At 32.6% G+C, this 27285-nt stretch overlaps 14 protein-coding genes across 14 annotated transcripts, besides 6 other annotated features; 7 read left to right on the forward strand and 7 right to left on the reverse strand.

The window, feature by feature from the left end:
* Positions 1-589: 589 nt before the first annotated feature.
* On the forward strand, positions 590-2177 carry TVAGG3_0477640 (RNA binding; the record flags this gene model as incomplete). The annotated part of the gene is made up of 1 exon (XM_001302990.1): positions 604-2037. The coding sequence occupies one exon, from the start codon at positions 604-606 to the stop codon at positions 2035-2037; it is 1434 nt and encodes a 477-aa protein (XP_001302991.1).
* A 587-nt stretch (positions 2178-2764) lies between these two features.
* TVAGG3_0477650 (Chain Y Ribosomal Protein S24e) lies at positions 2765-3354 on the forward strand (the record flags this gene model as incomplete). The annotated part of the gene is made up of 1 exon (XM_001302992.2): positions 2775-3197. One exon carries the CDS (start codon positions 2775-2777, stop codon positions 3195-3197), a length of 423 nt encoding a protein of 140 aa, XP_001302993.1.
* Positions 3355-3623: 269 nt separating this feature from the next.
* On the reverse strand, positions 3624-4200 carry TVAGG3_0477660 (Chain Y Ribosomal Protein S24e; the record flags this gene model as incomplete). Its single annotated transcript, XM_001302993.2, has 1 exon — positions 3755-4177. One exon carries the CDS (start codon positions 4175-4177, stop codon positions 3755-3757), a length of 423 nt encoding a protein of 140 aa, XP_001302994.1.
* Positions 4201-4971: 771 nt separating this feature from the next.
* TVAGG3_0477670 (uncharacterized protein) lies at positions 4972-5397 on the reverse strand (the record flags this gene model as incomplete). The annotated part of the gene is made up of 1 exon (XM_001302994.1): positions 4972-5397. One exon carries the CDS (start codon positions 5395-5397, stop codon positions 4972-4974), a length of 426 nt encoding a protein of 141 aa, XP_001302995.1.
* Positions 5398-5479: 82 nt separating this feature from the next.
* Positions 5480-6263, forward strand: TVAGG3_0477680 (ribosomal protein L8; the record flags this gene model as incomplete). Its single annotated transcript, XM_001302995.2, has 1 exon — positions 5480-6235. One exon carries the CDS (start codon positions 5480-5482, stop codon positions 6233-6235), a length of 756 nt encoding a protein of 251 aa, XP_001302996.1.
* A 108-nt stretch (positions 6264-6371) lies between these two features.
* Positions 6372-7028, reverse strand: TVAGG3_0477690 (GTPase protein; the record flags this gene model as incomplete). Its single annotated transcript, XM_001302996.2, has 1 exon — positions 6456-7019. One exon carries the CDS (start codon positions 7017-7019, stop codon positions 6456-6458), a length of 564 nt encoding a protein of 187 aa, XP_001302997.1.
* A 559-nt stretch (positions 7029-7587) lies between these two features.
* TVAGG3_0477700 (RNA 2',3'-cyclic phosphodiesterase family) lies at positions 7588-9011 on the reverse strand (the record flags this gene model as incomplete). The annotated part of the gene is made up of 1 exon (XM_051235773.1): positions 8143-8745. One exon carries the CDS (start codon positions 8743-8745, stop codon positions 8143-8145), a length of 603 nt encoding a protein of 200 aa, XP_051093597.1.
* A 379-nt stretch (positions 9012-9390) lies between these two features.
* Positions 9391-10928, reverse strand: TVAGG3_0477710 (protein of unknown function, DUF563 family; the record flags this gene model as incomplete). The annotated part of the gene is made up of 1 exon (XM_001302997.1): positions 9443-10813. The coding sequence occupies one exon, from the start codon at positions 10811-10813 to the stop codon at positions 9443-9445; it is 1371 nt and encodes a 456-aa protein (XP_001302998.1).
* A 377-nt stretch (positions 10929-11305) lies between these two features.
* Positions 11306-12806, forward strand: TVAGG3_0477720 (protein kinase protein; the record flags this gene model as incomplete). Its single annotated transcript, XM_001302998.1, has 1 exon — positions 11318-12793. The coding sequence occupies one exon, from the start codon at positions 11318-11320 to the stop codon at positions 12791-12793; it is 1476 nt and encodes a 491-aa protein (XP_001302999.1).
* A 173-nt stretch (positions 12807-12979) lies between these two features.
* Positions 12980-13768, forward strand: TVAGG3_0477730 (snRNA binding; the record flags this gene model as incomplete). The annotated part of the gene is made up of 1 exon (XM_001302999.1): positions 12980-13768. One exon carries the CDS (start codon positions 12980-12982, stop codon positions 13766-13768), a length of 789 nt encoding a protein of 262 aa, XP_001303000.1.
* A 737-nt stretch (positions 13769-14505) lies between these two features.
* On the forward strand, positions 14506-15954 carry TVAGG3_0477740 (lactate dehydrogenase isozyme 2; the record flags this gene model as incomplete). The annotated part of the gene is made up of 1 exon (XM_001303000.2): positions 14524-15525. One exon carries the CDS (start codon positions 14524-14526, stop codon positions 15523-15525), a length of 1002 nt encoding a protein of 333 aa, XP_001303001.1.
* A 925-nt stretch (positions 15955-16879) lies between these two features.
* Positions 16880-17389, forward strand: TVAGG3_0477750 (Chain K Plectin/S10 Domain Containing Protein; the record flags this gene model as incomplete). Its single annotated transcript, XM_001303001.2, has 1 exon — positions 16880-17305. One exon carries the CDS (start codon positions 16880-16882, stop codon positions 17303-17305), a length of 426 nt encoding a protein of 141 aa, XP_001303002.1.
* A 22-nt stretch (positions 17390-17411) lies between these two features.
* Positions 17412-18097, reverse strand: TVAGG3_0477760 (RNA polymerase II transcription regulator recruiting protein; the record flags this gene model as incomplete). The annotated part of the gene is made up of 1 exon (XM_001303002.2): positions 17574-18092. The coding sequence occupies one exon, from the start codon at positions 18090-18092 to the stop codon at positions 17574-17576; it is 519 nt and encodes a 172-aa protein (XP_001303003.1).
* Positions 18098-18715: 618 nt separating this feature from the next.
* Positions 18716-19748: a mobile genetic element.
* Positions 19749-22046: 2298 nt separating this feature from the next.
* Positions 22047-22763: a mobile genetic element.
* Positions 22764-22869: 106 nt separating this feature from the next.
* Positions 22870-22898: a mobile genetic element.
* A 261-nt stretch (positions 22899-23159) lies between these two features.
* TVAGG3_0477810 (ribonuclease H-like family) lies at positions 23160-24134 on the reverse strand (the record flags this gene model as incomplete). The annotated part of the gene is made up of 1 exon (XM_051235774.1): positions 23160-24134. One exon carries the CDS (start codon positions 24132-24134, stop codon positions 23160-23162), a length of 975 nt encoding a protein of 324 aa, XP_051093598.1.
* Positions 23160-24134: a mobile genetic element.
* Positions 24135-24310: 176 nt separating this feature from the next.
* Positions 24311-25094: a mobile genetic element.
* Positions 25095-25470: 376 nt separating this feature from the next.
* Positions 25471-25857: a mobile genetic element.
* Positions 25858-27285: the final 1428 nt, after the last annotated feature.

Here is a 27285-nt window from a genome sequence, read left to right on the forward strand (position 1 = left end):
TCAAAATTTTATTGATATTTTTATATAAAATCATACAAAGATTAGAAATGCTTGTTTTCGAAAATTGTGGATTGGCACTTTTGGTTCTATTCGACCATCGCTACGTTTACATTTTTCATGAATCCCAATTCTATAATTATGTGTTATTTCCTAATTTAACCTATTGGAAAAACTAATTCATCCTTTACTAATGAGTTTTATACTTTTTCTGAATTTGTTCATTTGATGGTCAATTTTTAACAGTTAAAATATTTGCACTTAATAATATATTATACATACAAATATATTTTATTGAAAATGAAGGAAAATTACTATATTTATGGAATTTCTCCGTATGAAATAAGAGAAGAGATAGTGAATGGAATCATAAATAAATTATTTTCGGAATGTGCTATTTATAGAATATGGATGAATCAAAAATTAACGATAAATAAAGGAGATTCATATGGTTGATGGTCGAATAGAACCAAAAGTGCCAATCCACAATTTTCGAAAACAAGCATTTCTAATCTTTGTATGATTTTATATAAAAATATCAATAAAATTTTGAAAAACGTGAGATCGTGAGAAAAACGGTTTGGAAGTAGTCCAACATTTTGACATATGGATCCAAACTGGAAAGAAGTATTCGTTGGTGATCTCCCCGGCTCAGTTGATGAGAATTTCATCAAAGAGATTTTCAAGGATTACGGCAGCTTCCCATCAGGCACAGTCACAGTCAAGAAGCATAAATCTCTTGACAAGTCCTTTGCTTTTGTCACATTCGAATCCCACGAATTAGCCAAGCGTGCTATTTCCGAAGTCAACTACACCAAGCTCGATGGTGTTCCAATCCGTATTCTTTGGTCCGATCCAGGCACAAAGAGAGCCATCAAGAACAACGTTGGTGCTCTTTTCATCCGTGGTCTTGATGAGAACATTGAAGTTTCACAGCTTCACGATGCCTTCTCCAACTTCGGTGAAATCGTTTCCTGCAAGATCCCGTTAACAAACGGCAAGTCTCGTGGCTACGGCTTCATCACATTCTACAAGGAAGACGATGCCAAGCGTGCTAAGACCGATCTTGCTGATGCTTCCATCAACGGCAAGCCAATTCAGATCGAGTTCTACCAGAAGCCAACCAGGAAGAACCCAGAAGAGACATTCACAAACGTCTTCATCAAGCCACTTCCAGCCGACATCTTCAAGACAGACGATGACCTTGCTAATTTTTTTAAGGAGTTCGGTGACTTTGTTGTCACCGGCAAGGCCAACCCAGCCATTAAGCGCAAGGAAGATGGCAGCAGCTGTGAATTTGGTTTCTGCAACTTCAAGCACCACGAAGACGCCGTCAAGGCCGTCGACGCCCTCAACGGCAAGCAGCACGAATCCGGCAAAGTCACATTTTCCTGCTGCCGTGCCCAGACTAAAGCCGAGCGCCAAGCCTTCTTAGCCAAGCAGTCCGCCGAGTTCCGCCGCCGCCTTAACGAAGAGACACGTGGTCGTAACCTTTACGTCAAGAACTTCGACCAGAGTGTCACCGACGAACAATTCAAAGAATACTTCGAGCAGTTCGGTGAAGTCGAGAAGTGCAGCATCAGACGCGAAGCTCAGGAGCCACACGAATCTAAGGGCTTCGGCTTTGTTCTTTTCAAGACAAAGGAAAGTGCTCAGAATGCTCTCGAGAACGCCGTCATCACCCCACTCAATGGCAAGACCCCATACATTGGTCTCTTCAAGATGAAAGAAGAGCGCGAGCGTGAGAAAGCCAGCAACCAGAGGAAGCAGCAGCCTAAGGGCGCCATGATTCCAAACACCATTGGTGGACCTGTCATTCCAACACAGCAGATCATGATGCAATCCATGATGATGCCACAAGTTCCAGTCTCAGCTCCAGCCACATCCAAGGACCTTCTCAAGAACGAACTTACCGAGCGCAACATCAGCGGCAGCAAGCTTAAGGCTATCCTTTCCTCCATCTCCGAAGAACAAGCCAAGTCACTTTGCAGCGATCAAGAAAAGTTGAACCACTGGGTTGAAGAGAAGACCAAGATGTAAGATTTTCTAATCTTGTATCTTGTTAATCATAACAATATAACACTTTTTTTTAGAGGAACAACACAATTTTTTTTAGATTTCACATTATTATTTTTATTTGAATACTATTTTCTTTAACAAAAAGATAAAAATAAAAGACAAATTAATTTTTAATAATTCAATTCAAGTATTTCATTGTTTAATCATTATTTTTTATTAAATTTCATTTTTATCTCTTCGTTTTTATTTCATTTTAATCTTTCATCTTTTATTCTTCATCTCCACTTCCATTATACATATTATTTTACTACAATTTATATTCTCTTTCTTTCCTCTTATCCCATTTTCACCTCGTTTGATTGCCAATAATGCAATAACATGTTCAACACCACGTATTCTATGATACAAATCCCTATATCAGATCTAATATCTAATTTAATTCTGAACGAAGTGTTGTTTGTTACACACTCAAATTTTACGATCTAAACATGATCAGTGCTATTATTTTTCAAGATATGTGTTTTTCCTGCTTTGCTTGTACTTACATGTTTATCAATTCAACAAAAGCTATTGAATTCTTCAAAAATTTTTAAACATTTTCATTATTTTTCGCTTCTCATAGTTTTGTTCATTATTACATCTCATTGAGTTTTCTGTTTTCCATATTAAAATACGATTTTGATATCACGAATAGCTCTTCCGTAATTGAGGCAATTTGTAAAGTTCTATCGTCCGGAGGTTTGGGTTGGCCTTTTGGAATGTCTAAGGTCAGTGTTCACATTCGCAAGTACATCGTCAACAAGCTCCTCGACCGCAAGCAGTTCGTCATTGATATGCAGCACCTCGGCGCTAAGGCCCCAACACGCGACGAAATTAAGGATGAAGTTGCCTCCCGCCTTAAGGCCAACAAAGATCTTGTTGTCATTTTCGGCCTCGAGACAAAGTTTGGTGGTGGCCATACAACTGGCTTTGGATTTGTTTACGATAGCCTTGATGCCCTCAAGAAGACCGAGCCAAAGCACCGCTTAATCAAGGCCGGCCTTGCTGAAAAGGGCAAAATTACACGTCGTATGCGTAAGAACGCCCGCCGCCAAAAAGTTAAGGTATGGGGCTCAGGCAAGCGTGCAGAAGCTCACAAGATCCGCCGCCAGCAGCGCAAGGAAGAACTTGGCTCACACTAAGCTTGATAAATATAGATTACAATGTCAATACGCTCATCAGTGCTTGAGTAAAAAACCATATTTAAAAAATCAATCTCTACTACCTTTTAATGATTTTGACTTGTTTTTTTATTTCATACACTCTTATCATTTTTGTCTCAGTAGTTTTCTTTTTAAATGCCCTGATATTCAATACATTTCTTTCAAATTCTTCAATATTTTGTTTTGGTTTCATTTAATTATCTCTATATACATTCATTTAAGTGATAACAACCTTCTTGAATGTCATATTGAACGAAAATCTTTATCAAATTCTTGTAACCACAGCTCAAAATAACTGATTCTAACTCAACATAGTTTTGATACTTGATTGGTAATAAAGAATTTTGGAAAATTAAAAACAATTAAGGTTTTAGAAATATATTTCAAGTAATATCAAGAAGGAGGAAAAATAACAGGACATCAAAGGAAGAAACTAGTTAAAATCATTAAAAGGTAGTAGAGATTGATTTTTTAAATATGGTTTTTTACTCAAGCACTGATGAGCGTATTGACATTGTAATCTATATTTATCAAGCTTAGTGTGAGCCAAGTTCTTCCTTGCGCTGCTGGCGGCGGATCTTGTGAGCTTCTGCACGCTTGCCTGAGCCCCATACCTTAACTTTTTGGCGGCGGGCGTTCTTACGCATACGACGTGTAATTTTGCCCTTTTCAGCAAGGCCGGCCTTGATTAAGCGGTGCTTTGGCTCGGTCTTCTTGAGGGCATCAAGGCTATCGTAAACAAATCCAAAGCCAGTTGTATGGCCACCACCAAACTTTGTCTCGAGGCCGAAAATGACAACAAGATCTTTGTTGGCCTTAAGGCGGGAGGCAACTTCATCCTTAATTTCGTCGCGTGTTGGGGCCTTAGCGCCGAGGTGCTGCATATCAATGACGAACTGCTTGCGGTCGAGGAGCTTGTTGACGATGTACTTGCGAATGTGAACACTGACCTTAGACATTCCAAAAGGCCAACCCAAACCTCCGGACGATAGAACTTTACAAATTGCCTCAATTACGGAAGAGCTATTCGTGATATCAAAATCGTATTTTAATATGGAAAACAGAAAAATAATTGAAATACAATAATGAAGAATAATGAAAAAGGAAATCGCGCAGTGATTTTTCATCAAATGTTCAAACATTTCATGAAATTGATATGATGCTAGCTTGTGCATAACGTTATTGTATTCCTCTTTACTGTTTTTTAATCATAACATTAGTATATAACAAGATATATCTTTTGTTTTTAAAATTACTTCGATTTCATGATAACAAGTAATAACTTGCCTATGTCTTGCTACCCTTGATATTTTCATAGTATATTTCAAATATGTACTACATACTGCATCATGAATGGCATGAAAGGTCATTTGTATGTTCACTCGTCCGATAATGAACAAAACTATCGTTTTATCATTTCAATGTATATATAGCTTTCTTTGATTAATAAAATTATGAATTCAATTCTTCTCTTTTTGGCTGTTCGATATAACGATACTTTACCATATACGTCATGCCATAGTTGTTCATTTTATTCATCATAAGGTGAGATTGGACAGTAAAATTGATATTTTATCAAAAAGTAAAATTATTTATGAATTTTCTTATTAATTTTTCTAACTCGAATAGTTCGTGTGATATCTATATGAGTTGGGTACATACAATAGAATGATAAATGTCAATTCAAATTGAAAAATATTATAAAACAAATAGTGATATAAGAAAATATTTTATAAAACAAAACAAAGTATAGTTAGAAATTGCCATATCTTCTGGACTGAGTTGTTGTTGTGAAACTTGTTGTATACGTTGAATTTCGAAATGTTGTACTAGCACGAGGTAAATTGCGTAATGTTGCCTTTATTTGCTCAGTAGAGTTTTCGAGCTCTGATTGTTCTCTTAAAAGGGAGTCAAGTTCTGATTTTAGAGCATCTGTTGTACGGTTTGTTCTTGAAAGAGTCTGATTCTGGGACTGTCCTGATGATATGCTTTTGAATGATGTATTTCTATTAAAAATTGATATTTCTTCATCTTGAGTTTTCGAATTAATTGCTTCGAAAGCAAGTTGTTTCCAATAATTAAAAGTACGACATTTTAATTTTCTATTTCTGCGTTTATTAAGCATTGCGCAATTCCATCTATTGAGCGCTTCGACCTCATCTGGGTCAATTTCAATCATTCGATTTATTTTTGACAGTTTACTTGTCAAATATTTGGTGAAGAAAAAGTGCGTTCTATCGTCATGTCTCTTCCTTTTACACATGGGTCACATTGTTCGTGCTCAGCGTAGAGGTAACGGCTCTGTTTTCCAGGCCCACACCCACCACCGCGTTGGTCCAGCTAAATTCCGTGCTCTTGATGCTGCCGAGCGTACATCTGTTATCTCCGGCATGGTCAAGGAGATCATCCACGACCCAGGCCGTGGTGCTCCACTTGCCAAGCTTATTTACAAGAAGGCTGAAGGCCAGGGCTTCGATTCTGCTCTCGTCATTGCCCCAGAAGGTATCCATACAGGCCAATTCATCAAGTGCGGTGCCCAAGCTGATCTCCACATCGGCAACATTCTCCCACTTGCTCAGATCCCAGAAGGTACAGAAATCTGCAATGTCGAGCACCGCCCAGGTGATGGTGGCCGCTATGGCCGCTGCTCCGGCGATTCCTGCCGTGTTATTGGCCACACAGAAAACTACACACGTATCCAGCTCCCATCTGGTCGCAAGGCTCTTGTTTCCAACATCTGCCGTGCTACATTAGGTATCGTCGCTGGTGGTGGCCGTCCAGAAAAGCCACTCCTTAAGGCCGGTAACGTCCACTACAAGTATAAAGCTAAACGCCACACATGGCCAGTCGTTTGCGGTATCAAGATGAACCCAGTCGACCACAGACACGGTGGTGGTTCCCACCAGCACATGGGTGCTCCAGGCACAGTCGCTCGCTCTGCCCGCCCAGGTCAGAAGCTTGGTCTTATCGCTTCCCGCCGTACAGGTCGCCGCCGTGGTACAGTCAACCTTGCATAAAGATTTGGTTCTTTTTGAGCCGTTTTATAAAATATTCAACAAAAAAATATCTAACTTTTTCAAAATAAATAAAATCTTGTAAATTCTTTTCAAGATTTAAGTTTGTAAATAAAAATGTAATTAAATAATGATGATTCAGGTTAATAGGTAAAATTGTTTAAGATATGTAACAAAAATATATTCTATAGGTAAAAGATATAAAGAAATTTTTCAACAGCATCTAACAAAAGCAGCCTGATTTTTCATCTGGAACTGGGGTATCATTGCCTTTGCTTGGTGTATTACCACTATCTATAAATTGTTTGAGTAAAACATCGAACATATAGTTGATGTTCTCTCCGCTTTGAGCGCTTGTTTCTACAGCAACTACATTTGTATCTTGGGCAAATTTATGCATCTGAGCAAAACTAATTTGTCTTTGATCTGCTAAATCTCTTTTATTTCCTGCTAACCCAATTATGATTCCATCGCCACGATTTTGATGAAGTTCGTCGATCCATTGTCTTGCAGTTTCAAAAGAATCTGTGGAAGTGAGATCAAATGTCACAATTCCGATATCAGCATCTCGATAGAAAAGTGGAGAAAGTGAATGGTACCTTTCTTGGCCAGCAGTATCCCAAATTTCAAGTTGAATATTTTGATTATTAACTTTTATGACTTTCTGGCAAAAAGCTGGCTGTGTACTTGGAAGGATATGAACTGAAAATTCATTATAGACAAATCTGTTTATAATGGAAGTCTTGCCAGCATTACTAGGACCAACAAATACAAGCTTAATCTTCATTTTTTTATTAGTGTCACTTTTTTGTTACATTTTTATCCCAATTTTGAAATTTATACTATGATTGTGTTCTTAACAAAATCGAATTTTTGGATTTCAATTTGAGAGAAGTGGTCAGGATTTTTCAATGATAAAATTTTTATCTGAAATTTTCCTCAAAATATCCCAGAATTTTTCCCCTATCGATAAAGAGTGTGAGCTTATAGTGGTTGTACAAGAATTAGTCTTGATTTTAATTAGAAAGATATTATTACATGGTTCTCTACCCGTAAAATCTTTGGATTTTTGCTCATTTGGAGATTTTGATTAAATTCGACTTAAGTATTTATAGCTCTCTTTCAATATTTCATCAAAATAGCATTCTCTTGTAATGAGAGTATATCAATTACCTACTTCAATGAAAGTTAAAGGTTTAAATAGAACTCAATATCATTAATAGATGTGATATGGTACACAGTAGTTCTTCTGATATGATTTTTCAAGGGCAAGGAAATGCATATTGATCAATTTCCTGCAAACATTATGTAATTAGATAAATATGACATGAATTATAATATAATCTAATCCTAGCCTCATCGTTGGGAAGTCCTAAGATGTTAAAAGTATTTGTCTGGCATCAAAGTAGCTTAATTTAAGTATTTTTAATGAGATTATGTTTTACGAACCAGTATAAATAAAATTCAGGTCTTATTGATAAGGATTGTGCTAACATTTTTCGTTAGGCGCCATTCTATCAAACCATAAGAAAATAAGAACACAAAAAATAGGATTTAATAAATTTCACCTAATAATGCATTTTACTATGATTAAATGGAATCCAATACTTCAAATGAGAGAAATATATCAAATGTGAACAATTTTAATTTCATTTGCACTTAAATATCTTTCGGAAATCCTTTTTCAAAATTTAAATAAAGGTAATACTCTTAATTGTGCATTGTAACTTTAAAATAACGAGTTTTCCAAAAAGAATGGTATAAAAAAAGGATCTAAAAAGAATTATTAAACGAAATAACATAAAATGAATTTTTTATTGTCTAACAGTGGTAAATCATCGCCTCCATGTTTTATTATCCTGTTTAGGAACATAATTTTCTTTCTTTGATTCATAATTTAAGTTATATGGTTAATTTTTAGGAGATTCTTCATTAGAAACTTCTTCTTTCGGCTGTTCAATGAGATTTTCGTTTCCAGATAATTCAAAAGTCTTAACAGTATGATATCTTGGTTCAGCTGAAGGATCTGATAACAATAAATCGAATTGTGTGACTTTGAATGATATTTTTTGTGGGAAATCTGCTTCTACTGGTTCTATAAAAGGTGCTCTAGATTTGTAGTTTTTCCCGATTGTAATATGAGGATTATAAACTTGATCTTTCTTAAATCCAAATTTTTCGGAACAAGATGTTTGTATCTCTTTGCCAAGCTTCTGCAATGCTTGACAGTCTCCATCAGGAGCGATGAAAAGAACATGCGGTCTCGTTTTTCCTCCAAATGTTTGTGGAATTGATGTAAAAAGATCAAAAGGAGAGTTGTTTTCTGCAACTTTGGAGAGAACTTCTTCTAATTCTGGAATTTTAGATTCTTCGACGTTTCCGTAGAATTGTAATGTTACATGAAAATCTTTGACGTGAGTCCAGTGTGAAAATTGCTTGTTGGCTTTTATTTTATCACGGAATTTTTCAAGTTCTGCGGCAGCTTCTGGACTAACCCTAATGCCAGTAAACAAACAAACGCTTTTCGGTTTTGGTTGAGGAATAATTGCCGGTGTGCTTGGTGTACTATTCTCTGGTTTAGTTTCTTCTGGTAATTTCCGCTCTTTCTCAAGACTTTCAATTTGTGATTGTAATTGTGAAACTGTACTTTCTTAATCCGATATTCTTTTGAGAAGATCTTCATACATTGTCTTGGTTATACGTATTTCCTTCTCCCCCTCCTCCTCTGGTGGTTTATTTGTTGGAAAGATAAGTTGAGTCATTTTTGAGAACATTTTTGTGATTTTGAAAATTTGCCTAGATGAAAACTTGCGACCTAGAGAAAGTTACCAAAACAGCCATTTCAGAAACTCTCTTAAAATCTTCAGAATGAGCGCAATTCGGCATAAGACATCAAAATTTCAATCTGAAGAATTATTTGAAGCGAAAATGCTATAATTCTGAAGCTTGATTTTTGCAAAAATAGACAGTAATCCCTTAAGAATCCTGTTTGTTTGATCTTAGTATCATAACCAAGAAGATAAAATTTTCAAGAAGAGATCAAAATTTCATTCTGAAGATTCATTTCTGTGACAATAGGCAGTTATCCCTTAATATTCGTATTTATTTGATCTTAGTATCATAACTAATCCAATTAAAAAAAAAAATATTGAATAAAGTTTAAACAAAAAAAAGTTTATTAAACATAACATAATATTAAAAGCATGGTACTCATTCATGCTGCAAAATGAAATCAATAACTTCTTTTATTGATTGAGAATTTAATTCTGGTAACTTAGAATGGGGAAGTTTACCGAAGTATTCCATTAAACTGTTTATTGGTTCTTGATTTTCGTGATTTTTGATAGCATAATATTTAGTTTTTGTCAAATTTGCCCAATTTTCAGCAAATTGTTGTCCCGAAAGACCCAAAGGTTGTAATTCTACTATCGATGCATATGGATTCAGAAAAACACTGTAAGCCAAATTAAATAAATTAGATCCAATTAAAATCTGGCATTTTGATACTGTTTCAGCAATGTTTTCAATATCCATGTCATCATGGATCATATCTATATCAGAATTTGGATATAATTGCTGTAAAACTGGAATTATAGACTTTACATCGTCAACAACAGCAATTCTGCCGGTTTTCATATGGTTTTTAGTATATGTATCACGTATGAAATCGATGTATATCGGGTCAATGGAAAATAACTCTTGGAAATGCCTTACTTGGTTTAAATACGGATATTCATGGTGTAAAGTTTGATTTAGATCATATCTTATGCCTTCTGAATTACCAAGAACTACACCGTAATCGTAACAGATGCTTTTATTGTAATCATGAATACTTCCATTGAATATTTTAGAAACAAGGCTTTGTAAATGCGTTTGGTTTTTAGAAAATACTATTTTCTGTTCAGTATCTCTATTTGTAACCGTAAAATATGTCAATGGGATCAGTAAATCGTAAATTTTTTCGTAAGATAATTTCGGATCGTTTTCTATGAAAATAACTTTTGGTTTTTGAACTTCTGACTCCAAAAATGGTATCTTGTAGAATTGTGCGTATGCTTTTGCGCCATAATTGTTTGGAATTAACTTTAATGTTGTATTTTTAGAACTCCTAAGTGGATAAAAGTGATTCTCGCCTGTTAGAAACATAGTTATTTGTTTATGTTCGTAGCATGAGTTTGCAACATACAATGTTGATAAATTTTGACGTAAAACTCTTGTCCATCCAATTGAATAAACAACAGGTTCGTCAATATTGACAGATATTCTATTCATTGAGTATTGACCGCAGTTAAACGTTACATGAGCCTCTCCAGAAAATGGATGTAAAACATTAAAGAAAAAGTTAGAAACTTGGCTTATTGTATCCCAAAATGTCGTAACATTGTAATGTGATTCGACAATTCCTGTTCTTGCTGTTACTGATACCATATTCATTGCAGCTTCGCGTGGAAATTGAACAAAATTGGTTGTATTAGCCCAAAATGAGATACGAGATGAGTAACTTGAAGAACTCGCTAATTTGATATTACTGCAATCGTATTGGTATGAATCTAATTTTGTTGGTAATTTTGGAGGATCCATTTCAGATATAGAGAGATATCCACCACAAAGCACTGCTATGGTTAATATAAAAAATGTTGTTGCATAGAGTTTTAAATAATTCATATACTTTGCGATACTTTTATTGAGAATTTTCATTTCAAATAAAAAAAATTGTCAAAAAAATAGGTTTCATGAGTTATATTTTAAGTAAATCAATTAGTTTTCTACTTGATAGATGCTTTATCCCATAGTTCTATGATAAAAAATGTAAATTGTTACTGGAGAATTGAAAAATTTGCAAATCAATGAATAGTTGATGAATTTGAACTTCGTATACTTGCAAAATAGGCTTTGTACTACATTTGTACTCTATGTTAACCATATACAATATGCAGGAAATGATGGAGTCGAGAATTCATTGTGTTTTTTGACAAATCTAGAAAATATCTTTTACATACATAAAGCAGTAAAATTATGAAGTTTAATGATTTTCTCGGATTTGACACTTTTAGTGATTTCTATGCGACGTAACAAAAATTTTCAATGTCAGGGAAAAAAGGACTTGATCTTGAAGTTCTGAGCGACCCAACAAACCCTGGATTCCAAAAGGAGCTAAAACACTCCCTTCATGTTGTTACTCCAAGAACTGTTAAGCAATTCTATGGTACAGTTTTAGAATTATTCAAAGCTGGAAATTTAACAAAGGAACTTGGAAATGAAGTACTTTTATCAATCTGCAAACTTGTTCAGGACAAACAATATATTACTCCGTTTGTTTCTGGAAAGTATATTGTCGATCTTCCATTTGGTAATAACGCATACACTGATCAATTACTTGATTTGCTTTGCTTTTTGGTTCGTGGTGATCCAGATGCTCTTTCTCCTGATATAGCACCTCAATTTGCAAAACTCGTTGAACAACAACCGGAAAAAACGTTAGTTTTGCTTGCAATTCTTGCGCAGAAATTCGATAGAATCGAAGACCCATGGCCCATATTCGAAGTCCTCGTTAAAAATCCAAAACCATTCAATAACGAAAATCTTTTTGGAAATTATGTTGCTCTTTTGATTTATCTCAACAAAAACTACGAACCATTCCGTCAGGCATACTCCAAGAAGACATGGAGAGCCTTCAGTTCCTGCTTAAAGGATGCATCAAGTGATATTGCTCGTACTTGCCTTTGTGGACTTTGCGCAGTCTTCGATATCAACCCAAAGGTTGCTCAAAAGGCAGGATATCCTACCGCCGAAGTCGCCAAATTCCTCAAAAACCAAGAAACAAAATCCGCCGTTATTCCATTACTTCTTCGCGCACAGCCCAAGGACGATCCTCCTGAGCAACTCAGACCTCTTATACAGAATCTTGTACGCGTTGCTGCTACCGAGAAGAAAGCAACTTTAATTTTGATGGAAATGGCAACAAATCCATCAGTTGCCGAAATTCTCGTAGAAAATCCGAAATGGATTAGTGAACAGTTGCCAACAGTCATCGAAACAGTCCGTCTTTTCGCTGTAGTTCTCGCTCATAAGGAACTTCGTAAATCTTTGATGGAAAATCCAACGTACGTCATTAAATTGTTCCTTAACATGATTGATCAAGAAGACAGCGCCATTTGCTCAATTATCTGTACATTTACGAGAAGATTACCAGTTACAGAAGATTTCGTTAAGCGTCTCGGAAAATCTGGATTCATCCGTGCCTACATCGATCTCTTCCTCAAGAGTGATGATCCGAACGTAAAATTGAGCGGAATTCTTTTCATCAATACTTTATCTGAGGCTGGATACCACGAAGACTACATTAAACTTATTGAGAACATGATGCCAATGCTCAAGGATGAGCAGTTGAAGAAGACGGCCGCTGCTGTGGCTGCAACTCTCGCAAAACACTCAAAACTTCATTCTGTATTCCGAGAGAAAAAGATTACAAAGTTCTTCAGAAATGCTGTGAACGATGAAGAGCTGAAGAAACAGGCGAAGAAATTCAATCGGAATTTTGAAGAAGCAGAACAAAAATAGTATTAAAGTAAACAATCTACTTCGTTTCTAATTTAAATATCTGCTTTTTAAGTTTTTCCATCCAGATTCTCCAATAAAATATTTTATTGTTTTCAAGAATTTGTCTTTTTGAACATAGTAAATTAAATGCATTAGCCCAGTTTAATCAATGTATGATATTATGATGAGTTCATTTTTTATCAGAGAATGCCGCCGAAATTTTCCGAAGAAATTATTCAATTATTTCGAGCAAGACCTAAGTTAAAGTTTCTTGAATTACCTGAGAAACCACAACCTCAGCAATTAACTGGAATTTCGAGTGTTTTACCTTTTATTAAAAGAGAAGATTTGCCTCCTCTTGAATCAGAACCACTTTTACCAATTGACCAAAAACATTTGGTACGTAGAAAGCAAAAAAATGAAGAAAATAACCAAAAAATCGCAGAAATGAAACAAAGATATAATCCAAGAGCAAACAAAGCATGCACAGGTAATGCAAACAATACTCTTTTTGTTTCAGGACTTCCAAAAGAAGTCACTGAGCAAGAAATTGTATACGAATTTAATCCATTTGGTCGAGTTAAAACTGTAAATTTAGTCAGAGATCCAAAAACAAATGAACAACGATCATACTGTTTTGTTGAATACGAAACTGAGGCAGGATTTAGAAACGCACTCAATCACAAAGATAAATTCTTTATTAAGAAGCCACTCCTTGTCGATTTTGAAAGAGCTCGTACAATTCCTAATTGGATACCAAGACGCCTTGGTGGTGGTGAAGGTGGTTTATCAAGAAGATTCCAACTTTCTAAAAAGGCAATTCAATGTCAATTTGTTAAGAGAAGGAAGCGTGCTGGCTGGAGATCTGGTAAGAGATATAATAGTACTATAGATTTCATCAGAAGAAGGAGAAAAGAAAGATACGCACAGTTCGATAAAACACGTGGAAAAGGTCGAATATCATATTCAACATATCGCCCTGACAATAGTAGATAAATCTAACATTATTTAGTAAATATGTGTTTGTATTTTAAAAATGACTTATATTTTTTATTGTAAATGATTGATTTCTTAATTAAAAGGATTCAAATGTGATCATTAATATATCATTTGGATTCTGTTTTCAGTGATTTGCAACCTCATTCATTTTTGATCGAACACTTATGATAATTTGATATCAAATTTGAAATGTTGATATAAACCAAATCAATATAGGATTTAAAGTTGATAGAACATATTAAATACTTGAGAAAATCAAGCTATTTTGCTGAAATCCATAATTTTATGAATTTTTTCCCGAAAACTTGAAAATCTGATAAAAAATTCTCGTAGAATCAAAGATAGAAGATGTTTTTAGGTTTTACTTTCATATTAAGAATAAGTAGTTAAAGCGTATGTGAAAATATTGAGAAATTTGTATTTCCCAATTTTAACTCGATCAATATTCCACCCTAGTGTAGTATTAGAAATGCTGGTTTATAACAGATGCATGAAACGATCCTTTCAATTTCGAACAAATCAAGTCGTTCAAAAATTTCAATGAATTTCAATGAAAAATTTTCCCTCTTGGATGGATAATTGTTGTATAACTCATATATGATAAAAATTTCCAAAAATTTGTGCATTTAATTGATTTGTTAATGTAAATTTTCAAAATAGCCTACCGCTGTGATGAATTGAGATGGTATTCAAAAATTGATAGCTTGGTAGGTCACCAATTGAGAGGTCGTTTCCTAAACTCATTTTTCGAAATGAGTGATCCAGCTCATGTTCTTATCACCGGCGCTGCAGGACAAATCGGCTATATCCTTTCACATTGGATTGCTGGAGGCGAATTATACGGTGACCGTCCAGTTGTTTTACATCTCTTCGATATTCCACCAGCCATGAACAGACTTACAGCTCTTACAATGGAATTAGAGGACTGCGCATTCCCACACCTCGCAGGTTACGTTGCTACAACTGAACCAGAAGCTGCATTCAAGGATATTGACTGCGCTTTCTTAGTTGCATCAATGCCACTCAAACCAGGTCAAGTTCGTGCTGACCTCATCAGCTCAAACAGTGTTATCTTCAAGAACACTGGTGAATACCTCTCAAAGTGGGCTAAACCAACAGTTAAAGTTCTCGTTATAGGTAACCCAGATAACACAAACTGCGAAATCGCAATGCTACATGCAAAGAACCTCAAGCCAGAAAACTTCTCATTTCTCAGCATGCTCGATCATAACCGCGCTTACTACGAAGTTGCCTCCAAATTAGGAGTTCACGTTCATGATGTCCATGATATCATCGTTTGGGGTAATCATGGTGAATCAATGGTTGCTGACCTTACACAAGCTACTTTCACAAAGGATGGAAAGACTCAGAAAGTTGTCGATGTTCTTGATCACGATTACGTTTTCGGTACTTTCTTCAAGAAGATCGGACATCGTGCTTGGGATATTCTCGAGCACCGTGGTTTCACAAGTGCTGCTTCTCCAACAAAGGCTGCAATTCAGCACATGAAAGCTTGGCTTTTCGGCACAGCTCCAGGAGAAGTCCTCTCAATGGGTATCCCAGTTCCAGAGGATAACCCATACGGTATCAAACCAGGCGTTGTCTTCTCATTCCCTTGCAACGTTGACAAGGAAGGAAAAATCCATGTTGTAGATGGATTCAAAGTCAACGATTGGCTCCGCGAGAAGCTCGATTTCACAATGAACGATCTCTTCCACGAAAAAGAAATCGCTCTTGAACACCTTGCTCAGTAATTTGTTTTTTATCTTTATAATAAATTTCTTTCTCTATCATCTTTAAATTCGTGTAATATTTTATAAGTTCTTTTGATATATTTTTCAGTAATGTTAACATAAAATATCGAATAGAAATTAATCAAGATTCTCTCAAAAAGTAGAAACGGTAATCTGATTTTATTTCCAATTGGGCACTTGCGTTAGAAAGTAAACTCGGAAAAAACCTTTCATGTCGATAATATACTGATCTCATCAGAGTTAAGATGAGATGAAGTAAAATTATGTCTTACTTGATATCGTGGAATTGTTATTCGAGTTTTAATTATGAAATTAGTAAAAAATATGTAGTGACATAATTTAGGCAGATAATGTAATGGGTGTATGAAATGAGGCTATTATTCAAATGGTAGCCTGATGGAAATTGGTAAATTGAATCGAATTGATTTTTTATGTTGATGCCACAATATGACCGTGGATAACATCCATAAAAATGACCTGATTACTTTGTCTTTAAAACCCATATATAAATACACTATGAAATTTTGTGTAGTTATTGGAATTTTCGAATCATATTTGTAATTGAATAACAAAATATCAATGAGGAATGAAAAATGATCGGGTTAAAGTACTGCATTACTCGTTTTATACTAATTTCAAGGTGTTCTTTCATGAAAAACTACTAAAATATATCAAATATGGTGAAAATAAATATAAATTTGAAAATCAAAAGATACTTATATGTATTTAGTATTAAATTAAGATTTCTTGTGTATTTGAAACATACTTTCCAGATTTAAATTTGTTTAAAACTTCAAAGAAAATTTCAAAATTTCAAAAATAATGTTGATTTTAATAATTTTACAATTTAAATTCTTATTTTCGAATTATTTTTGGAAAACTCGTAGTACTGAATTATATCAAACCATAGTCACTATTTCTGATTTCACATAAAATTAGCCTTTTGTACAATTTATCGATCTTGATATTTTTTGTTTAATTATTTTTGATAGCCATAAAGATAGAATAATGAATGAAAATAGATTTTAATGCTATATTCCTGGCAATATATAATAATAAAGAATTTTTCGTTTAAATTGAACATTGCAGTAAATCTGTGCCATTGACCCAAACAAGACATAGTCAAAACCATTTAAATATATCATAGCATTACACCCCAATTATTGAATGGCTCATATTCTCAAGTTGAAATTTCGAAAATTGCAATCTAGCAATTAGAACCAAATTATTAAGTGAAAGTTACAATACATAAGGAACATATCTAGAATCTATTGATAAACAACTTTTTTTAGAGTACTAAGAAATAATCGTTTTCGATTCAAATTCAGCGGTTTTGGCTTGACCTTTCATCAAGATGTACATGCCAACAGCCATCCGCAGGAGAATTCTCCGCTATCTTTTCGAGAATGGTGTTCTCTGCGTTTCTGATATCCAGTCCGCCACACACGAAGAGCTCGACTGCCTTAACATCTACCCATATCAGATCGGCCGCGCCTTCGTAACAAAGGGCTTCTGCATCAAGACATACGCTTGGTCCCATGCTTACTACACACTTACAGATAAGGGCATCGAGTACCTCCGCAACTACTTCGGCCTTCCAGCTAACGCTGCTCCAGCTACACTCCGCGAAGCCGAGGCTAAGGTTCTCGAAACACGCCGCGACCGCCCACAGGGCCGTGGCCCACGCCGCTTCGGCAATGGCCCACGTGGTGACCGCCCACAACGCGGTGGCTTCCGTGGCCCACGCCGTGAGCAAGCTGAACAACCACAGCAGGAGTAAGCTTACTTCTTTGAAAGAATTTTAATAAATATTTTCAAATGCAGATACCCTTCATAGATGGAGAGTATAAAATTTGAACAAAAAAAAAATTATTATTTTTCTGATTGTTTCATTGACTATCATAATTTTATTGCTTGAACCGCTCATACAACGTTCTTCATGCTTTGCGGTTTCATTTCAGATGCAATCTCAAATTAGCTTTAATTATTCATATATCAATTTATCTTTTACTCAAATTACCAAAATTTGAAAAAACATAATTAATTATTTAACAACATACATCATGATCATTCATATTTCCGGTGCAAAATATACTCGTCCGGTCGAAGAATAATTTGTCAAAGTCAATTTGAGGAGCTAATTGTTCATTAGCCTTTATTATTGGTTGTTGAGGCTGATGCACTACCGAGGACTTTGATTGATATGACGAATTTCTTGATTTTTTATTTTTTTTGACTCTGATAAGAGAGAGGTATCTATTACGCGTATCGCTTCCTGAGCGTCCCTTAAGGAATCTTGCAATTGATTCCCATTTATTTCCTAATTCTTGATATTTTTGGAGAATTAACGCGTCTTCGTCTTTTGTCCAGTTCTTTTTAATAATTGTTGGCTTGAGATAGTTCTTGTACCTCTCTCTGCACTGTCGTGCAGATCGGGTTCCCATCTTACTAGCGATATCTTTCCAATTGACCACACCATTGGCTTCCTCCACAAGGTTTTTTAGTAGGAGATCTTCTGCCTGGGAAAATCTATGCCTTATGGAACTGCGGTCTCCATTGATATCCATTCAGAATATAAATAATTTTATTCCAATTTTGGATTCAATAAGAAATCTCAATATTTGAATGTACTGACAAAAATACACCTATCAGGATTGGTTTATTATGAATCTATGCACAATTATAAATCATATTTACAAGAAGTAAAGTTAAAGAACTCCAGAAATTTTTCAATATTTTTCAAATTTGATATTGAATTTCTGATAACTCAAAAAATAAAACTCTTAAACACACTACAGTATTTTTTATCATACAATGAAGAACAGTTTATAAGGTAATATAATCGTCTTGTACTTTTCATAGAAAAGGCGTTCGGCGATTCAATTTCTACTTCAAATAATTGTGTAACTTTGAAAATTAATTTTATCTTTAATACTCTCGTGTCTCATCATAAAATGTACATAAATGATTCTTTCGAGCATTATAGTTTTGAATTGAGGAGAATGAATTGAGACATTCAATGAAATTTTATAATAACGTGTTTACTAAAAATTAGATTATTGAACACTATCAAATTTACAATAAAAAACAAAATATTCCTTCACATGTGTATGTTCTAATAAGTATTTTGCATTTCCAATTATTGAAATAATTTTTATTTCAACGATTGACGGCCCCATTCAATTCTTAAGGGTGCACACGAGAGGATCATGTAAACTTCAGAATTTAGAACCTTATTTTTAGGCATTATCTTGGCTACCTATTTAGGCTCGAAAAGCAAAAAATATCAAAAAATACAACTTGACTCCATTATGACCCTTTCATGGAGGTAGTTTTTATCCGCTAGTATTTTCCCTTTGAATCTCTTTACAATTCGAAATCAAATTCAAATCTTAGTAGAAGAAAGGAAGAATCGACTTACTACGGTTGTAATACGAATAGATACATATATTTAATTATTTTTATTTACATAATAATTGTTTGAAGCTCATCTTCCATCAAATTTTTAAATAAAAACATTAAAATGTTGAAAATGTTCATATATTTTAATAGGGTTTTGGCACTTTATTGAGGAATTACTACATAATAGTCGAACTGAACTTGATATTTTGAAATTTAAATATTTATCAAAATTAAAATTTAACTTGAAATTTATAATTATTTAGTCATATTTTGCATAATTCTAAGTAATTTTGTAAAAAATCAAGAAAAAAAATTTTAACGTGCTTTATTTTTCTTTTTTATAATAATACATATTATTATATAATTCACATATTCATAATGTTTTCACCCTTTCAAAATATAATCCTCCTCCTCTCAAATAAACGTACATACGGGTGGCCTCTTTTTTCAAAAATTAAATTTGAAATTTGGGCTCAAATATTAGAGATTTTTTCAACCTTCAACGATATATGTTGTCTATATCAGACCTCCTTTCTTTTTGATACTTAACATTGTTCCTAAATCTTAGCCGTTAAGGCTGTTCTGAAAATATTTTTTTTTCGAAAAAATTCGAAAAAAATTCTTAAAATTCAAAAATCCCTTAATTCCTGAGGATTTTGGAAAAAAGTTTTTACATGAACATGTGTATATTATATGAAGTATATTGATAAGGTAAAAATCAAATTTTATTGCATATTCATCGAGAAAATAAACTAACGAATCCCTCAAAATTGAGAGGGTAATCCTCCTCCTCTCAAATAAACGTACATACGGGTGCACCCTTAAATTTCCGAACTCTCTCCCCGTTACGTAAGTATATCAAAAACTTCTCTCAAATATAATATTGTCTGTCTTATGATTCACTAGTTATTAGTGAAAAAACTTACTTATTTTCTTTTTATTCTCAAAATTTATGAATGATCATCTGTGCAACTAAACATTGATGGATCATTAGATGAAATAAATTATTTTCTACTAAGCTAGAATATATATCACGTATCTTCTTTTAAAGATCACTAATATAATTGTCTAATTGTACATGAATTTTGGAAAATATAGTACAGTGTATACAAATAAAGCAGTAATCATGCAGTATTATTGATTGATATCCTGATGATCTAATAATTAAGATAATTGAAATCTCATTTAGTCCCAAATATTATAAAATATAAAAATTCAAACTATTGTTAAAAAACGTAAATATAAATTATGTTAGTCATAATTATATCGTATTTCTTGCTTAATTACGAAATTTCAATTATAAATAATTTTTAAAGGAAATAAAATAAAAATAAGTAGTAGATTTACAATAAGAAACCAATATAGATTATAATCGATTCATTTGAAAATTGTTTCTAATCAATTTTGATATTTATTATGATAAATATCAATTAAAATCAAAACTTATAGTGTATAAACAATCAAAAACCTATCCTTCAAAATGCGAATCTTTTTATGCTTATTTTTATTCTAGTTTAGCACACAAAATCAGAGTTTTCATATTGAATAAATTATTTTTTCAATGTATAAAAACTATTCCATTCAATATTTGATACAACATTCAAATTTTTACATGGGGTTTCTGCCAAGAAAGGTAATATTCATTAATCAATTATATTTATGCATATTCATTTAATTGAATTTTCATAAAACATGATTGTACTATTAAATATTTTTCATAATCAACTAATATATTTCTCATAAATTTCAGAATCGATCATATAAAAATCAGTCGGGCCATCATCTTTAAATTCAATATTTCTTAAATAAGAAATCTTTATTTGATTATTTGGAAAATAATATTAATCATCATATTTAAACGATATTTATTCGTGCCGCTATCAATCGTTTCACTCAAAATTTGTGATTGGTTTCAGTCAATTGAGACGATAACCGTATTTTAATTACTCAAAATATAAACTCCACAAAATCCGTAACGTTTCACTCCAATATTACATCATTCTTTCAAGGATTTTTCTTCTATTTTTCGAACCGCTATTTGTGAATAGATTTTACATATTTCAATGTATCTGACAGTACATAAAACTTTCATTTACTTTTGAATAATTTATCATTTTTAATGACTAAAAAATATAGTTTAATATAATATCATATTAAATTTGCAGATTCACCAAATAATCAAAAGTCGATCTCTTCAAAAAGTAAACGATAATATTTTATCTTAATCCATCTTCACCCGTGAGATCCTAAATTTCTCCAAATATCATTCCTTTATCCAATTTTCACTTTTTAATTTTTATCCTAAATTTCAGATGAGATCAATAAAATTGAAACTTCATTTTTAACTTTACTTCAGTTTCGCCTTACGATTTTATTATGTTACTTGATTACATATATTCATTGAGTAAAAAGAAGCAGTTATCGTTATTCTTTTTCCATCATGTAAACCTCGATGTTACTTTTGCGGCCGAGCGGAGCGAGGCCGCAAAAGTGACATCGAGGGTTACATGGATGGGTTCTATATATATACAGCTTGACCGGTAGAAAAGCGGATCGATTTTTATCAATAATTGGACATTCTATTTTTAATAAAATAAACATATATTTATATGGGAAATTAGGGAGATCTGAAACTCAAAAATTATTTTTGAATTTTAATATGATGAATGTAATTGTGATAATATGGACATTACAAATAAAATATTAATTCGGAACAACGATGAGATGTGATAAATTTGATTCTCTCAAAAATCGATTTTGGAGTTTTAATATTAATTTGCATCTTGAATGCATATAGGATATATAATAATTTTAAAACATCAAAAAGTGACAATTTGCGGTTAGAAAAAGTCATCAAAACACTTTTTAATGATTTGATTTAACATATGCATAGACCATCTCTTTGATATTTAACTTCAATTTCCCGAAATGATGTTGCATGCTAAGTAGTGTCAATGTGTAAACCTCTCAATTTTATCGTCGGGGAAGCAACACAATTCCCTCAAAAATATTGAAAAAATATAGAAAATAAAATGAATTAAGATGTACTTAAAATGAGAAATAGATTATGACATTAGATTTTAGAAAAAACAGACTTTTGATATAACTTTTGAGAATTGTTATAGACCGAAAATAGATTTTTTCGGTTTTCTCTTCAAATAATTGAAAGAATGATACTATTATAGGTTTATTATATTATATAGCATATAATCGTGCTATAGCCGAAAATTATAAGTTTTGAGAAGATTGAATATAACACAAATAAATTTGAATGTAAGTTAAATTGCTTGTTGTTTTTAATATCTATTTAATGAGAAATCCAATATTGCAAAATTCAAATTGAATGATTGAAAGAACAGAAAACGTCATTCTTTTCAATTTCGAATATGTTTCATTGTATTTATAATTATATGGCAAATAAGATATTTAAACTTGATTTTTGAAGGAAAATTCACAAAATTGAATAAATTCAAATAATTTTTATTCAAAAATAAACTAGTTATTTGAGTTTAATACTAATTATCTATTCAAACTACAAAGTTTGTAATTTAAAATATTTTGTGAGATCAGATTGAATTAATTCAAGGTTCTTTTCAATTAATATTAATGACCATATTACGCATTTTCGAACATTCTAAACCAAATATATAAAAATGGGAGACGAATGTTAAATTTTCTAGACATAAAGAAGTTGTTTACCGAGTTTTAGCTCTTATCTCTAACAAAAAATTAATTTTTAAAAAAAAGACCGAATACGTTTCACAGCGAGAAAAAAATAAAAGGCAAGATAGAATTTTCTAGACATAAAGAAGTTGTCTACCAAGTGTCAGCTGTTACTTCTTCTCAATACTGATATAAAATAAAAATCTTTATTATTTATTTAACCTTTATTGTTTCATTAAACTTCATTTATTTTATATTATAGTTTTATTCTTTTAGCTACTTGTAAAATAATCTAATTTTATATCATCATTTTACCGGATTATTCTTCAGTACATCGATTGTGTATCTAAAATAATATCATTATCCTTATTCTGTTTTTTCCAAAATTCTTTTAAATATCTTTTTTGGTTAGATTACTTTATCCTTTTTACTTTTATTTTTTAATTTCAAAAAAAATTTGGTGATTGTTCTATTCTGTTACAATGTGCATTATCATATTCTAATGAATTATTCATTACATACATTTAAAAAAACTTGTTAAAAATGAAATTAAAAAATTATGTTTATTATTACGCTGTGAATGTGTCAACAGCGGTCATGCCTGTATCTGTATCCCATATTTGCCACAACCTTTCTGTATCTGCATTTGTGTATTTCGGTTTCAGCTGATACATTTGATTTGGCGTGTAATTTGTTCCAGTTAATGGATTAATTGGGAGATCTTCATGCGGTGTGTTATTATTGTACTCCCAAATAAAGGCAGGAATAGCCTGAATGCTTTGGCAGCGCTCCAATTTCGGCCAGAATCTCTCAATCTTCCCATTTTGGTAGGGAGAATGAGAGTCTGTATGCCGCCATTGGACGCCCCAAAGATCAAGTAGATCTTGAAAGGCGCCCCTATTTTCTGAACCGTTGTCGGTCCAGAAACAATAAAGGGCGCCAAATTCAATGAAGGCGGAAGCCGCAACGTTCGCTGTCGTCGCTGCCAGCATATCTGGTATTTGTATACACGCTAGGACTTTGCGGCTAAAATCGTCGATTATGCCATAAATATACTGGCCACGAACACCCCTAAAATAATGAACATCTGCGTGCCAGATAAGATTGGGTGAAAGCGCCCAATATCTTACTGCTGTTTCTGGCCCGGCATGCTCTAATCGCGTCTTGGTGAAATGATTTTCTTTGAAGTATCTGCGTACTTCTCTATAAGATACATCAATTTGTTGTAATTTCAAACGTTTCCATTGTTTTGTTTGACCACAGGGAAAGGCCCAGTGGTCATGTATCACAGCAAGAGCTTTGATTTGGTCGTAGGGATTGACCCTACGACCTTTCTTGCCTTTAGGCAATGGGATATTCTGTAAGCTAAATTGATTTTGTAAAAAAGATTTTGAAACATCTAAATATTTGAAATCATTTGATTGAAGGGTTGGGGCGATGGGAACATGGGTGCAAGCTTCTTCCCATGTCATTTTACCTTCTTCAATCTGATTGGAAATACCAATTAGGTAAATTCGATCGACATACCCTTTGTAAGGATTCATTCTAATGAAGTACGTTAACAATCAAAATATTCTATAAGTGTCTAGTATGGAATTCAAAAGAATAAAGAAAATGGTAACGTAAATAAATGTATTATGAAATAATTTATAATTAAAATGAAAAAAAGAAAAAATAATAAGTAAAGTGACTGGAAATGAAAATGAAAATCAGTGTACAGTTTTATTTTTTTCTCGCTGTGAAACGTATTCGGTCATTTTTTTAAAAATTAATTTTTTGTTAGAGATAAGAGCTAAAACTCGGTAAACAACTTCTTTATGTCTAGAAAATTCTATCTTGCCTTTTATTTTTTTCTCGCTGTGAAACGTATTCGGTCTTTTTTTTAAAAATTAATTTTTTGTTAGAGATAAGAGCTAAAACTCGGTAAACAACTTCTTTATGTCTAGAAAATTTAACATTCGTCTCCCATTTTTATATATTTGGTTTAGAATGTTCGAAAATGCGTAATATGGTCATTAATATTAATTGAAAAGAACCTTGAATTAATTCAATCTGATCTCACAAAATATTTTAAATTACAAACTTTGTAGTTTGAATAGATAATTAGTATTAAACTCAAATAACTAGTTTATTTTTGAATAAAAATTATTTGAATTTATTCAATTTTGTGAATTTTCCTTCAAAAATCAAGTTTAAATATCTTATTTGCCATATAATTATAAATACAATGAAACATATTCGAAATTGAAAAGAATGACGTTTTCTGTTCTTTCAATCATTCAATTTGAATTTTGCAATATTGGATTTCTCATTAAATAGATATTAAAAACAACAAGCAATTTAACTTACATTCAAATTTATTTGTGTTATATTCAATCTTCTCAAAACTTATAATTTTCGGCTATAGCACGATTATATGCTATATAATATAATAAACCTATAATAGTATCATTCTTTCAATTATTTGAAGAGAAAACCAAAAAAATCTATTTTCGGTCTATAACAATAACTTTTGAGAATCTCATATAAAAAAAAGCATTTAAAAATAAATTTAAATTTCTTATTTATTTTACTATTGTAAATATATTCTGAGATTTTTAGAAAAAAACACTTTTCATAAGTATTCAATATTTGAGAATACGCTCCAAAAAAGAATAGATTCTTTTATATTCGCTTATATAAAAGGAGACTCTCTATCAGATGCGAATGCCTGAATTCAGCACCTCTGATAGAGAGTTTCCTCTTATATAAGCAAATCTTTTTCATTCGTTTTTGTTAATATAAAAACATCAAAATCTACCAATATGAGAAATTAAACCCTGCGAGGCACCAGTCTAGAACTGGCGCTTCGCAGGGTTTAATTTCTCTTGACAAATGACAAAACTTGTTCGCAATTGTGAACCATTGCGAGCAAGTTTGCCAGATATCTGGAAGGAATTGCTCCTTATGATATATGCATTGTAACTGTATATATCATAAAGAGCAATTCCTTCAATTAAACGCAAAAACTTTGGTGCAATCGTTGCTGATTGCACCAAAGTTTTCGAACTTTCCCGAGGGAATTGGAGGGTGAGAGATACATAGTCTATCTATGTACCTCCCACCCTCCAAATCCCACTCTAAATGGGAGAAACTTTGTTCGCATGTTATCTTATTCAAACAAAGTTTCTCCCATTTAGAGAAGGAATAGGAGCCTACCAGGCACTGATATATAATCAGTGCTTTGTAGGCTCCTATTCCTAATAAAAATTTGAAAACTTTGGAGCATTTGATTATTGTATTTTGTCAAGAGAAATTCAACCCTGCGAAGTGCCAGTTCTAGACTGGTGCCTCGCAGGGTTTAATTTCTCATATTGGTAGATTTTGATGTTTTTATATTAACAAAAACGAATGAAAAAGATTTGCTTATATAAGAGGAAACTCTCTATCAGAGGTGCTGAATTCAGGCATTCGCATCTGATAGAGAGTCTCCTTTTATATAAGCGAATATAAAAGAATCTATTCTTTTTTGGAGCGTATTTTCAAATATTGAATACTTATGAAAAGTGTTTTTCCTAAAAATTTAATATAATGCTTAGCACAATATATAAAATTAAAATATCTATAATTATTTTCTATATCACACTTTTCATTACACCTTGAAAAGTCTTCTCAAACTCTATTTTTAATTATTTTTTAGATATATCTCAAGTGTGATTATTCAAAAACTCATATAGACTATATTTATTTTTTTCATTCAAAAAATTATATGAGAATCTCAAATTAACTTTCAAATTTTTTATTTTAAAAACATATTAATAATCATATTTTAAGATACTTTTTCGCCCAAAAAATAATCGTACTTCCTCGACGATTAATAGGCTCTCAATTTCTATCGTTGACACTACTTAGCATGCAACAATTCAATCTCTAAAATCTTCTAAAAAATCCATATATCACAAAAACTCACAATATTATTTTTATTCTCAATTTCAAAATTTTTTTTGTACTGACTTTCTTTTTGCCTAACAGCAAGGCAGAAATTTGAAACGAAGTTTCAAATTTCTCAATCTTGCATTCTGGGCACGTAAGTGCCCAGAATGCTAAAAGGCACGTAGCGCCGTCTCTGAATATCAAATTTATTATAATTATTAATTTATGAAATTTCAAATAAAATCGATCTGTTATAACACACTGGTGCATGACAGCCTTGTCTTAATTTTAGTCAGATAATTAAGAAATATTTGTAATAGCAGTGCTATATTTTACCCATAAAACATTACTTCCTTTGGGCATTGCTTTTATGAAAGGAATTACATCTATACTTTTATCTGTAATGATACACATCCGACACGCCCATAGAATTTTCAATAATATAGGCATTTGTACTTCTATGGTAGAACATCGGAGATTTTGCCACAAGTGCAATTATATATTCATTGATTCGCAATAGATTTAGCCATAAAACTCTCATTAATAAAGTAGAATTGGGCAATTTTATTTTGGATTTTGATTTTTTCCCAAAATTATCTGTTTTTTAATTGAACATTATAATTTCAAATTAAATAGATACCATTTGTCGTACTTCATTGTTCTTTTTAGTTGGGCTGAAATTATGACGTGAATCGTGAAGAGCTATTGTTAATTACATTTGATTTCTGAATATAAAAAATCGTGTGTTGTAATAACTTTCACGTTGTTTATTATACAAATGAA

This window comes from Trichomonas vaginalis, chromosome II (genome assembly GCF_026262505.1).
Source record: "Trichomonas vaginalis G3 chromosome II, whole genome shotgun sequence".
NCBI lineage: Eukaryota > Parabasalia > Trichomonadida > Trichomonadidae > Trichomonas > Trichomonas vaginalis.